General features: G+C 33.7%; 1 protein-coding gene across 3 annotated transcripts in view; it reads left to right on the top strand.

Moving 5' to 3' along the window:
* Positions 1 to 15,043, top strand: part of LOC111428145 (ras-related and estrogen-regulated growth inhibitor-like) — a 70,944-nt gene that overhangs the window by 39,419 nt on the left and 16,482 nt on the right. For all 3 annotated transcript variants that reach the window (XR_011641673.1, XM_023063557.2, XM_071199535.1), the window contains one exon: positions 4,696 to 4,772. Coding sequence is in view for 2 of the 3 variants with exons in the window: in XM_023063557.2 (XP_022919325.1) it covers positions 4,696 to 4,772 (77 nt within the window). In the remaining variant the exon portion in view is untranslated. Of the gene's footprint in view, positions 1 to 4,695; positions 4,773 to 15,043 lie in introns of those variants that run through there.

Below are 15,043 nucleotides of genomic sequence, written 5' to 3' on the forward strand. Positions count from 1 at the left end.
TTTTTCAATATTTGAGTACGACTTTTCTTCTTTTTCCGCAAAATGTCTAACTTACTATGACTCAACTACGTAATGCAAAAACTCACTGGAGTCATATACGAAGTTTCACCACCACGAGTCTTGTTCAAGATATCCTACTCTATTAAGTTCTTTCCCCGAGATATTAAGGACTTGAAATATATAAAAATGAGGCGATAAGACTGTTTCTTGCAGCAGATCAAGGTTTCCATTAAAGAATTCAAAAATACTATTTGGGTCCAAATAACGTGGAAGTTTTCTTCACCGCTATTGAACAACAATACAACCCAAACAATGATGATGTTAATGTTTACATCCGACATAAGAAGGCAAATACTTAAGCAGCTTGCAAAAAAGTTATAACTATGTTGACTTACTTATGCAACGCAGCTATCAGATTGAAATATAACATACCCGCAAGCTGGTTGCAGAAATCATTATGCTACTTAAGCCAGGTAAATCACAATATGATAAATTTGTTCTGCACTGTTTCTAGTGTTTGATTTTAATAACCTACATAACCTACAGAGTCTTTGCATATTCAGACTTAAAGGAACTGCAAGCAAGAGGGAAGTGTTCCCTGCGTTCGGAGACCACACATCATTGCTCCGAGTGGGACCAAACGTGACAACTTCCAGTCAAATATTGCAGATAGCAAACGATTTGTGAGTGGACCAAAAGATGCCTGAACACTCTATCAGATTGATTATCATATTAATCTACAAAATTTGCTGCTATTATTTGTGGCAAAGGTCATGCTCGTACACAGATAGACTTTCAAACATGCCGATCTATTTAGACCAATCTCGCAGGATTTTATGAGAATCCCCCATGACAGGGAATTCCTAATATCACGTGATTTATAACTGTACAGCATAAAAATCGTCATTGTTAAAAATAAAAAAATGTGACATAAGTTATAATTATTGTTTATTAATTTTAAATGCGAAAAGAGATTGGGAATATTGTTGTGTATGATTTTTATTAATCTACACTGAAATGTCTCGTAGTGGTAAAGTATTTTGAAAATTTGAAAAGATGTCGGTCAGTATGTGTTAGAAACCTTTCTCTTCAAAGAGATAATATTACTTCCGACAATAGTAATTTAACATTATGACTACACGGTTTCATCACCTGCGGAAAATCGCTTAAATCACTTTGTGGAAGTGGCTCACAATCTCCTTTAGGGCGCGTCCACACCGCGAACGAAACGTATAAGTTAGTTGTTACTTTGGATGAGGAATATAGGTTACGATTTCTAAACCACCACATATGACGATATTTTAATTTATTTTATTATCATCACTATCATTTTTTTCTTCTTTAATAATAATCGTTTACCACTAATTCATAGCATATCTTTGATTATTGTTATTATTGATAGTGTCATTACGATTGTTTTAAGAGGCGAAATCTAGGTGACGATGCGGTTAGAAAAAAACACAAATACATTTTTTTTGTTACGGTGTTAGCCCCGTTTCTCTTCTTCATTATATCTTTTGATGACTTTGATGTCGTAGTTGTTGTCGTCTTCGACACTGTAGTAGTGTCGAGAAAATTAATTAAGTTGCCGGATTAACCACGATTTCTAAGCGATACCAAACCCAACTACTAAAATTGCCGACCTAACCAATCGAACAATCCAATCTTGATTGATCACCAAACAAGAAAAAACTTCATCTTTATCATCACCAGATTTCTTAAATCAACAATTAACTTCACGGTGTACCCATGTCATGGGTTAATTGGTTACAAAATTTTATAGCAAATTATATTTTTTTACTTTTGATGAAGAAGACGAAGAAGACGACGATGATGATTGAGTGAAAAGGAATACGCGAAGTAATGTTACGGAAATAGAAAAGTTTCTAAAGTGAAATTAATCTCCGGCTCGTCCCCGACAATTTTTACTGTAAAATTTCCGAGTACTAACGGCGTCGCCATTTTCAGATCCGGCTCCGTTATTCGCCATTTCTCTCGATCCGGACAAGGAGGAAACGACGACGACGACGTCGTCGACGTCGACAAGTGAACGCGAAAAATTAGGTTAAAAATTTGCTTCTTCAATGACAAATTAGTAAACCAAAAAATATGCTTCATCATTCCCCATACAATACGTCGCGTCATGAATTAACAAGTACACATTTTCGTTTACTCTCTTCTCTCTTTGTTAAACTGAAGATCGTGTCGATCACTTTTCGATTTTTATCCAATTAGCACTGTCAGAATAAAGTTACATCTGTCGATTAATTAAAGTTACCTATATCAAAAACACTTTTCAAGCGGAGATGAAAGTTAGTTTAATTATTATTATTTGGTTTATGTTTAAGTTGTATTTTTGATATTTTAACCTTGCAATATTTATTGTGATGTTTCTCCTCTATTCCTCTCTCTTTTTCTCTATGAAATCGTTTCTGAGTCGCATTTCCATAGAAAATCTATAATTATAAATATGGTCTGTATGAAAGTACGTCACGATTCTCTGTGTTGTAGAGGTGGTTTGTAATTTTTTTCTTTCATTTCTTGCGTTTGGTCGTCGCATAGAGTCTCTTCTTGGGGAAAGTTAAACTTTTAGGCTGCAAAAAAAGCGTCGGGCCTCGGCAACAATGGGTGGAGGTAAATAATGGCCCCCTCGGTTTTCCCCCTTTTACAAAAACTCAAATAAACCAAAAGCCAAACGGAATAAACAATTAGTATCTTCGACGGTCGATCGATAGAAAGTGGATTTACTGGGAATCTTCCTCTCTCCATCTTCCTTTTTTTTTTCAGCATTCTTATTTTCATTTTAATTATTAGGTTTCGCTTTTAAATGCTACAATCTTTGTCCTATAATTTTATTGTAGTTATTCCAATAAATATTTACATTCATACAATATAGGGAATTTCATATAACTCGCAATATATGAATGCAGTAGCCATAGTTACAAAACTACTATGCACTTGCACTGTCCCACATAAAATGCAATATAGCGTCAACATAGGTAGTTTTGTAAAGGAAAAGTTTTGCTTGGAAAAGGTGGCGTCCTTATGATAACTCGGAAACTCAGAGTCTTAAAAAACCTGAATGTTTCTGGTGCTAGGTTTAGTGTTAGTTCTACTTTTCGTTTAATAAAAATATACCACAATCTAATACTGGATAACAATTAAAACTAGAAATAACACTAAAATAACAACTAACACTAGAAATAAATTGTCATTATACAGGGTGTCCCGTTAAGCGTACGGAGCGGCTGTATCTCAACAACGGTAAGGCCTAGAGGTTTGGGAAAAAAATCTTTATAAGCAAAGTGGGCAAGAGAAATAGCTGGAAATTATTTTGAAGTTCGTAATTCGACCGCTAGGGGGCGTAACTGCCATAGAGAAACATAAAATTCCCGCTATCTCAGAAAGTTAGACGATGAGCTATAACTTTGACAACAGCATTTAGTAGCTTGGATAATACCGCATCGCTTTTGTTTTGCAATATTTTTCATGTCTGTCATAATAAGGGAGGGGGAGGCCAATGCGTTTTCAAATGTTTACATTTTAATATCTCCTGGACCATTCAACCGATTTGAATATTTTTGGTCTTGTTTGAAAGAGCATTTCATGCTCTTTTAAAAGATATTTTCAGTAAGACCGCTTGGTTTAAAACAAATAAGCTACAGGGCGTTATCTGCAGCGGTAACATATTTTTGTGATTTTTGAAAAAAAGTTAAATGGAACGGTACTATTTACTTCACAGACCGTTAATCACCATAAAATTTGCTAAATATTAGTGAAAACCGCATCTCGATATCTCCATCCATTCTCGAATTATAAAAGAAAATGTTAAAAATTCATATACCTTAATCGGATCAAGTTACCTTAGGAAACAAATAAGAGATAACAAAAATTTTATTATCTAGAACCTTCCTTCACACTTTATCCAAGCTTAGAACTGCTTCAAAACTACTTTTGAGGCGTGTTGAAAAGCCAACGGATCAATGAAACATCAACAATGATAATAAAACAAAATAAACCGAAACACTTAGAATAACTTAAATTTTTGGCAAAAATAGCTCACTAATGTTCGAAATGTCTTACATAAACCTCGATGCATTTATTTAATCTAGTTTCGACGAAAAAAAAGCGCTGCTAAGTCTCTTCCCTGGACACGTTTTTACTGGTATTTAGTGTTTTGTCATATTTTTCCTGGTTATTGGTTTTTCTTGAAAAGTCAGGTCGTTTAGTCTACCCAATAGATAAAGGGGTGAAAGCAATGTGGATTTTGCTCGAACCAAGAATGCATATTATGCAAGTTTACATCAGCTTGTAGACAGATGCTTCATGCATCCATAGCATTTGTGATAAAAGGTTTGGATTTGCCCAAATCATATCGCAAAACAAAAGCGATGCGGTATTATCCAAGCTATTAAATGATGGTGTCAAAGTTATAGCTCATCGTCTAAGTTTCTGAGATAGCGGCAACTTTATTTTTCTCAATGGCAGTTACGCCCCCTAGCGGTCGAATTACGAACTTCAAAATAATTTCCAGCTATTTCTCTTGGTCACTTTGCTTATAAGGATTTTTTTCCCAAACCTCTTGGCCTTACCGTTCTAGAGATACAGCCGCTCCGTACGCTTAACGGGACACCCTGTATATAGATTAGTCATTGCTGAGAATAAATAAATATATACTTTATTCTCTTATTTCAGATTTCCTCTACAGGCATAATGTAACCTTCGACAATGTAACAACGGAAGTTGAAATATTAGACACTTCAAAATGTGCGGTAAGTTAAAATAATTTAAAATGTTATAAAATAACTTTCAAAATAGTTTCAAAATCATATGAAACCATCGTTTTACTATTATTTTTCGTTTACAATTAGAACGTGATCTTTCGTTTTCGACCTTTTGCGCAAAATAGATACCGCATCAAAGATATTGCGTAAAGTTTATTGTGTCTCTATTTGCTTTAAACGTCGTCGATGATATTTCCATATTCAGCAAAGAAGTCGAAGAAGAAGATTTGCTCCGCGGTCGTAAACAAAAATCGACCGTCGTAATTTCGGGTTCGGTTTTAAGCGGTTGTTTTTTAAAGCTCGAAGCCTCGAGAGATTTTCGAATGAAGAAGACGACGACGACGAAGAAGAAGAAGAAGACGTGGTCGAAGATGAAGGAGAAGAAGAAGAAGAAAATGCAAATTGAAATACCGCGTAAAGTAAATTTATTTACTCGCTCAAAGTGGATTTATGACTCCTTCTCAGAAGTGAGTCAATATTTAAACGTGATTCGGTTTCCTCGTTTCGTTTCGTTTTCATAAAGAAAATTGATCTCTCTAAAAACGAAACGGTTGTTTTCGTTCGCGGAAATTCAATTTCGAATAGACGGTGAAGCATAAGAAGGATCGATCAATAACGCAACTCGTTCTTCTCTATACATACTACCTACCTCCATTCCGGCGATAATTGGCGAGATGGTTCAAGCCGAAGCTCATCCCGCTGAGCGCGAGAACCTAACGTATTTCCCTATTAAGAGACCCCAAAGAGTTCTACTCCTCTCCTTCGACTCCTTATAAAGTGAACAATTGGCTCGCAATTAGAATCCTCTAACCAAGAGTCTTCTCACCTGTCGATATATCACGACGTCAATGGGATCGTTTATATCCAATGTTCAATAAAATAAAATCTCTAGAAGGATTTAATTTTATTTTTAGATTTTTAAATTTTTGTTTATATTTCGCAAAAAGAGTAAGAAAATTCCAAGACCAAACCATAAATTACGTTAAACGATGAGGGTGTTTCCGTTTAAAAAGATAATAAGCGCTTTTCCTTCGTTCTTCTTGATCTTCATGATATTCTTGATCTTTCTTTTTTAATCTCGTCGTCCAAGAAGAAGATTATTGGCCTATTTCTGCCAATCAAATACGGTTAAAGATCGGTTTCTGTTACACACACTGATGACGACGACGAAAAAAACTTTAGAATAGGCGCAGTGTCTGTGTGTTGAAGTTGAAGAAGCGTTTATTGCACAGTCATCGTGTTTGGATGCTCGACATAATAGACTCCGGGTTATGATCTCTTATGGAACGTCTCTTATAAACATCTGTCCATAAGAGTAATAATAGTCGTGAAATGTACCCGGTGACCTTAAAATTCAATTGGTACCAATTTGTATTATACACAAAGACTTTTTATTCAACATTTTTGCTTTGAATCTGAATCAATCGGTAAAGTAGTAACCGTTCATCTGAGTTTAATGGGGCGTTGAAGAAACGTTGCTGTTGAAACTTGGCGCATATCATGAAAATATCGCTGGTATGGAAAGAGACGACGATGGCAGCAGCACCAACAGCAGAAGGAGGTACAGTTATCGTCGCGCATAGAGGTTCTCCTCACTTCTAAATAGGCGACAGGTTCGAACCGGACCTAGGAGCATAATTTACCACTTCGGTATCTCTCTGTGTTCGTCTTATGCAGTGCTGCTGCTGTTGCGTTCTTCGAGCTCCAGCTCGCGTTTCCAACTCCCATAAAATAAAATGTACACAAAAAAACACGAAAAAAATAAAATTAAAAGCTTCTTCGTTTAGCGATTTAAATTACTACCGTATAATCAAAAAATAAATAAAGATAGTAAAAATGAACGAAGAAATCGTTGTAGCATTGAACTTTACAATTTTAAAATTTTAAATAAATAAATAACAGAATCGTTAAAAACGTTTCCTTTTAATGGTATACGTAAATTAAAACGTTAAACTTAAAGTTTAACGATCTTTTATTTGCCTTCTACCGATAAAAGAATCGATGAAATAAAGTTAATAACCCCCACAATTAAACTTGCGAATTTGAACGTTTAAAATTTTATCGAAATAAAATGAAGTTAATAAAAGGGAATAAGGAAAAACGAATAAGGAAATTGATGTTGAAGTTGAAGTCAATTTACGATTTGAAATGTTCGGTCACGTAGAAAGAGATACATTGTATTTAACACAGTTGATAAGTCAATGCTTAACGGTTCCATTTGGGTATCTCACACGAGCGATCTGTATCTCAACGGCAACAGCAGCGGTTGCGAACGTGTGTGTGTGTGTCTCTTGCGTAAACGGTTTTAAGTTTTCTTCGCGCCGAATAACTCGAGTTAAGTCACGGTTAAGTTAAGATCGAAACTGGCATTCATATCAACAATGAAATCTTATCGAGAAATTGTATCAAAACTGCACAAAAAAAAAGTATTTCAGGAATTTTAAGATTGAAATTTCAAGATCTTGGATAATGATTCAATTTAAATAATGCATTTTAGGTAGAGTTATCATGCGTTAAAGCAATATCATTCAGAAGTAATCTTTTTTACCGTATTTGATAGAATTACAACAATTATAGGATAGATATTTTGGCAATGACTATGGATGCACAAGATAGAGATTAACAAAACTTTTCTGCCACTCCACAATTAATCAGGCTAAAGATCTAAGATTTATAGTAGAAGAAAAATTACGAAAAAATTTTTTTATTAAATATAATTTTAAAAAGAATCGATTATTCGAAAAGAGAATAAATTTCCATTCAAAACATTTTGTCTAAATGATGTCTGAAAAAGTAATGAAAAAGTGGAACAACTTGGAGAAATAAATAAATTACGTGGTAGTGTATTTAAATACAAAGTTGAAACTTTGAAAGTTTCGCCGCCGCAGCTACTAAATAAATCTTAACGTCGACTTATCGTTTGTCGTTTTACGATTTAACGCTCGCCGTTAATTAATTAACATTAACAACACGGGGTGATTCTCTGGCGCAGTGCTTCGCGTTCCCATTTCAGCCATTTCGCCTGAAACGTCCATCGAAGCCGTCGCCGCATTTCGTTTCCGTAAACGAATCGAACACCGTAAAAGCGACCCATTTCGTTTCACCTTTTAACTTCTTTTTTCTTTTCTTCATCTAGAATCTTGGTTGCTTTATAAATAAATCTAATCGATCTAATCTCGTTTATCCAGATCTGGATAACGATTACAAATTGAACGAAGAACGGTTTCGGTATCCGGTTTAATTGGATAGTTTATGGAATTAACACGAAGAATAAAAAAAAACGATAAGAAAAGAAGAGAAAGTGATTTTAGAAAATTTAGATTTAACGATAGGTGTCAATAAAATTGTGCTCAAAGTCAAAACTCGACTCTATAAACGGTTTTAACTGCGCTCGGGAGCAACCACACATAGAGACGCACACACACTGGTTTTGTAATTTTTTTTCATCTTCCATTTACAAGAAGCCCACAACCATATGACGCCATACATTAGATAACTCGTATTAATTTACGGCTCAATAAACGCCCAAGAAGAAGAGATAGAAAAGAGAAGGAAACTAAGATCTCTTTTTGTGCTTCTTCGCCTCCTTGAAAACGTCATACTTAACTTCGATTTTAACGTCCACGTAGAGAATCGTAAATAAATCATTTTAGAAATCATTCTTTTTGCGATTTACTTGATATACTTACGAAGAATTAGCCAATAATAATTCTCAACTAATACATTAACTCATCAACGTCAAAAACAACTACAATCTCTCTCATCTTCTCGACAATTGCACTTGGTCGAGCTTTAAATAAACCCATTATGAGGAATTAGCTCTTAGACAGTTGCTCTTCTCTCTCCATCTCTTTTGCTTAGTGCTAAGGATTATTCTGCAAGTTCCGAGTGAAGCTCATTTGCCAACTGGCGTGTCGTCCTCGCGGTGTTCCTTCGTCTATTTCTTCGTTTCTTCTTCATCTTCGTCTCGTCTTCTTCTTCTAGTACTTGGTTCGCGCCGGTTTAACATTAAACGGAACGCGCCATCCGGAGTTGGCGCCACTCCGGATCGCGTCCGGCTTCTTGCAAATGAGAATAGATAGAAATTTATGCGCGACTAAACTTATAATTAATGTTGTTGCCCGCGTTAATTACCAATATAACCAAATGATACTTGAAAGATTTTAATTCAATTTAAAATTTTTAATTTCAACTAAATTATTCAATCATTATAATAACTTTAAGTGATTTTTCAAAACGTTGTTTCGATCTTTTTCATTGACAATTTATTGATGATTTCACAATGACAACAACAGTAACGTCTTTCTTTCTCTTGAGAGACACAATTGTTGCAAAAGATTTTCGCGTCTTCGGGACGCGAAGAACAACGCCGCCGCCGCTATCCCGCGGTCGTAATAATGCCGTCAGAGAAAATAACGACCTCCGGCTCCGCTGTGTTTACATTCGATTTCTTTTCGCGGCGTTTTTATTGTTAACTTCTTCTCTCCCGATGTGATCGTTCTTTTTATCCCTTTTTTTAACTCCGCTGCTTTCTTTCTTTCTTTTCGTCTTTCATTCGACGTCTTCTTAATTCCACGAAGAGGAGGAGACCCCGAAACGTACGTGCTTCCAACGTTAACACCGACTTTCGATACGGTTTTATTTTTAAATGAAATGATTAAAAAAAATTATAATGAAGAAAAACTTATCCCCAAGAAAATCATTGAAAAGCGATTTTTATTAACTCTGTAAAAGAGATTGAGTAAAGTGTAATTAAACGTTTTAGTTTAAAGAGAAGTTTAACACCGTTTCTCGTTAACTCATTAAATCCCAATTTATCTATTTAAGATAACGCCGCGAGTTAAAAGGTATTATTTCCACGCGAGACCGTTGCCGCCGAGTTTATTTACGTTTAAGGCCGTTTTGGACCAGTTCTTAGTACAGTTTAAGAGCACGCGGCGAATTAATTTTATTTAATTACTTTTGTCTTACTTCCTGGTGATCTACTTACGTAACAACGCCCGATAAACGGTTTTCAACTTTGGATTTTTCTCATTCTCTCACTTGTTCAGCCGTTGTTGTTATATTCAAGGTTCTTATAAAGCGACGAGAGAACACGACGAAGATGATGATGAAGAAGAAGAATGGGTCGCGCTCACCGCTAATTGCGAGATAATAATTAAACGGGGACGATTCTCTATGGATGAATTGTAGCGAAAAGGTTAATAATCAATTAATATTGCCGGACACGTTCAAACGACTTCGTAGTCGTCTTCTCCTCTTCGTTTACCTTTAACTCTCTTCTTCTTCGGAAGCCGCGGAACGAACCGCGAAGAACAAGAAATAATTGTCTTGAAAAAGAAGATTCGATCTAATATAATTATTAAGTTACAAGTTTATAACAGTTTTTTCTTATTTAATCAAGAATCTAAATGTTTTTGTATTAATCTGTCATCTAATTCATTCAGTTTACTCTGGATGTCTGATAAAAACTTTGTAGACCTTGTGAACAGAATCAAGTTTACTTCATCTATTATCTATGCGAAGTTAGCTCCCAATTTTTCTAGCCCCCAATTAGATAGGATATAACAAGAGAACCAGTCAACCGATTTCGATAAACAATGTCTCATTCCAAAGCTTAACCATTCATAATGACCAATTTTAGTCATCAACATCTCGATCGAAAGTATGATCTAGAAATTTAAAATCTACACCAAATAATTGCAAAAAATTTAAATCTTTAGACCCGTTTCAGGGATTTTTCCATAAACCGTTTATAATGATTTTATCGCCTATATCCGTTACTTTACGGACACACTGTATAGAAAAAAACATCACTTGATTTTTGAGTTTCAGATCATTTCAAGGATAGATATTGTGTCAACCAGCAACTTAGGCAAACCACGCACCAACTTGGTTGAGGGACAATGTAAAGATTATTTTCTATAAACAATTCTTTTTAAATAAGTAAATATATCATGAAAACATATGCAAAAGATTAAATTGAAATACCACATCATTTGGTAGCAAAAATTACACCGTTCAAATCGCGAATTTTCCCGATATGTTTTGGTCAATTAATAAAATTGAAAACGACTCACCGAATGGATGTTGTTTCCCTTGGATTTTACTTCGAAGCTCAGCTGGAAAGAAAAGATAAACTAATTTATTGTAACAAAAAAAATGAATTAATACGATACCTTTTAACATCCATAAAATAGCAATCCGATGATCTCAACTATATCACATCACTAACATCACCTAACACTTAGCATAAATATAACACGTATTTATCACTTAATTCACGTAATAAGTTTTATTTTTCAAAACTACTTTATCACCCTTAAACGCCCGCACATCAACTAAAATGCGTTGTTAGCGAATCAACTTCCAAACATCCCCTCCTTAATTTATTGTGTGAAGGAGGAATACTGGAGGTGAATAAACAAAAAATGCAAAGACGACGGGGCGAAGCGGTTTTAAATCGATTTTTTGGTTTTAAAACTCAACCTTTCAATAAAAAAATTACTCGTTTTCTCGAAACATTTTAAATAAAACTTACATTTTATTAAAATAAAACGCACTATGGAATTTTAATGTTCAACATTTCCTGCAAAAGAATCAGGTGCCCAACAAATAATTAAAACACTTATTCTTTGTGTCATGAAATATAAATTAAAAAAAATCGTATCTCAAGAACGTATTGAGAAAAAGAGACTCCCCCCTTAAAAAGCTTGAATTAGATTATACTCGTATTATTTAGAGTGGTTTACACTCAATTTCAAATTATTTTATGTTTTGACAATAATAATTAAAGCTTTATAATTTTTGAAGCACAAAATGCAAAAATTTATTGAATGGTACCGTTTTTCAAGCACAAATCCAATGAGTAGCGTTCAAACGGTTTTTATCTCGCAACATTACACCGTTCAAATCGCGAGTTATCCCGATATGTTTTGATAAATTAATAAAATTGAAAACGACTCACCGAATGGATGTTGTTTCCCTTGGATTTTACTTCTAAGCTCAGCTGGAAAGAAAAGATAAATTAATTTATTGTGACAAAAAAAATAAATTAATACGACACCTTTTAACATCCATAAAATAGCAATCCCATGATGTCCTATATCACATCACTAATATCACTTAACACTTATCATAAATATAGCACGCATTTATCATTTAATTCAAGTAACAAGTTTTATTTTGTCGAGACGAAAACAGCTTTACTACCGAAAAATACATGCATTACGGTACTTATAACAAAAATAATTCAAGTTCTAGTTCAAACGATAATCACAAGTATATAGGAAAAAACATCATTTGATTTTTGAGTTTCAGATCATTTCAAGAATAGATATTGTGTCAAGTAGCAACTTAGACAATCCACGCACCAACTTGGTTGAGGGACATTGTAAAGATTATTTTCTATAAACAATTCTTTTTAAATAAGTAAATATATCATGAAAACATATGCAAAAGATTAAATTGAAATACCACATAATTTGAAATGAAAAATTGGTTTACACTCAATTTTAAATTATTTCGTGTTTTGACAATGTTAATAATCAAAGCTTTATAATTTTTCAAGCACAAAATGCAAAAATTTATTGAATGGTACCGTTTTTCAAGCACAAATCCAATGAGTAGCGTTCAAACGGTTTTTATCTCGCAACATTACACCGTTCAAATCGCGAGTTATCCCGATATGTTTTGATAAATTAATAAAATTGAAAACGACTCACCGAATGGATGTTGTTTCCCTTGGATTTTACTTCGAAGCTCAGCTGGAAAGAAAAGATAAATTGGATAAATTTATTGTGACAAAAAAAATGAATTAATACGGTACCTTTTAACATCCATAAAATAGCAATCCCATGATGTCCTATATCACATCACTAATATCACTTAACACTTATCATAAATATAGCACGCATTTATCATTTAATTCAAGTAACAAATTTTATTTTTCTAAACTACTTTATCACCCCACAATGCCCGCATATCAACTAAAACTCGTTATTAGCGAATCAACATCCAAACATCCCCTCCTTAATTTATTGTGTGAAGGAGGAATACTGGAGGTGAATAAATAAAAAATGCAAAGACGACGGGGCGAAGCGGTTTTAAATCGATATTTTGGTTTTAAAACTCAACCTTTCAATAAAAAAATTACTCGTTTTGTCGAAACATAGATTATACTAGTATTAGTTGGAGTGGTTTACACTCAATTTCAAATTATTTTATGTTTTGACAATAATAATTAAAGCTTTATAATTTTTGAAGCACAAAATGCAAAAATTTATTGAATGGTACCGTTTTTCAAGCACAAATCCAATGAGTAGCGTTCAAACGGTTTTTATCTCGCAACATTACACCGTTCAAATTGCGAGTTATCCCGATATGTTTTGGTCAATTAATAAAATTGAAAACGACTCACCGAATGGATGTTGCTTCCCTTGGATTTTACTTCGAAGCTCAGCTGGAAAGAAAAGATAAATTAATTTATTGTGACAAAAAAATGAATTAATACGATACCTTTTAACATCCATAAAATAGCAATCCGATGATCTCAACTATACCACATCACTAACATCACCTAACACTTAGCATAAATATAACACGTATTTATCACTTAATTCACGTAATAAGTTTTATTTTTCTAAACTACTTTATCACCCTTAAACGCCCGCACATCAACTAAAATGCGTTATTAGCGAATCAACTTCCAAACATCCCCTCCTTAATTTATTGTGGAAAGAAGGAATAGTGGAGGTGAATAAACACAAAATGCAAAGACGACTGGGCGAAGCGGTTTTAAATCGTTTTTTGGTTAAAACTCAACCTTTCAATAAAAAAATTACTCGTTTTCTCGAAACATTTCAAATAAAACTTAGGCCAGTTTACTAAAATAAAACGCACTAATCGAATTTCAATGTTTAACACTTCCTGCAAAAGAAAATCTAGCCCCTAATATAAAAAAAAATAATTTAAACTAAATCGACTATAATAATTAGAGAACGGTTTGACGGATTTTAATGTTTTATATCTCAATCAAAAGTTTGTGTCTGGCTGAATGCGGTTGTCGAAATGCCCGATTCAAAATATTAAATATTACATAAATATTCTAAATATTAAATAAGGTTTTATCTGGCAAAATTACACCGTTCAAATCGCGAATTTTCCCGATATGTTTTGGTCAATTAATAAAATTGAAAACGACTCACCGAATGGATGTTGTTTCCCTTGGATTTTTCTTCGAAGCTCAGCTGGAAAGAAAACATAAACTAATTTATTGTAACAAAAAAAATGAATTAATACGATACCTTTTAACATCCATAAAATAGCAATCCGATGATCTCAACTATATCACATCACTAACATCACTTAACACTTAGCATAAATATAACACGTATTTATCACTTAATTCACGTAATAAGTTTTATTTTTCAAAACTACTTTATCACCCTTAAACGCCCGCACATCAACTAAAATGCGTTATTAGCGAATCAACTTCCAAACATCCCCTCCTTAATTTATTGTGGAAAGAAGGAATAGTGGAGGTGAATAAACAAAAAATGTAGAGACGACGGGGCGAAGCGGTTTTAAATCGTTTTTTGGTTAAAACAACCTTTCAATAAAAAAATTACTCGTTTTCTCGAAACATTTCAAATAAAACTTACGGCATATTACTAAAATAAAACGCACTAATCGAATTTCAATGTTTAACGCTTCCTGCAAAAGAAAGTCTAGCCCCCAATATAAAAAAATTAATTTAAACTAAATCGACTATAATTAGAGAACGGTTTGACGGATTTTAATGTTTTATATCTCAATCAAAAGTTTGTGTCTGGCTGAATGCGGTTGTCGAAATGCCCGATTCGAAATATTAAATATTATATAAATATTCTAAATATTAAATAAGGTTTTATCTGGCAAAATTACACCGTTCAAATCGCGAATTTTCCCGATGTGTTTTGGTCAATTAATAAAATTGAAAACGACTCACCGAATGGATGTTGTTTCCCTTGGATTTTTCTTCGAAGCTCAGCTGGAAAGAAAAGATAAATTAATTTATTGTAACAAAAAAAATGAATTAATACGATACCTTTTAACATCCATAAAATAGCAATCCGATGATCTCAACTATATCACATCACTAACATCACCTAACACTTAGCATAAATATAACACGTATTTATCACTTAATTCACGTAATAAGTTTTATTTTTCAAAACTACTTTATCACCCTTAAACGCCCGCACATCAACTAAAATGCG

Source organism: Onthophagus taurus, chromosome 10 (assembly GCF_036711975.1).
Source record: "Onthophagus taurus isolate NC chromosome 10, IU_Otau_3.0, whole genome shotgun sequence".
In the NCBI taxonomy this organism is placed as follows: domain Eukaryota; kingdom Metazoa; phylum Arthropoda; class Insecta; order Coleoptera; family Scarabaeidae; genus Onthophagus; species Onthophagus taurus.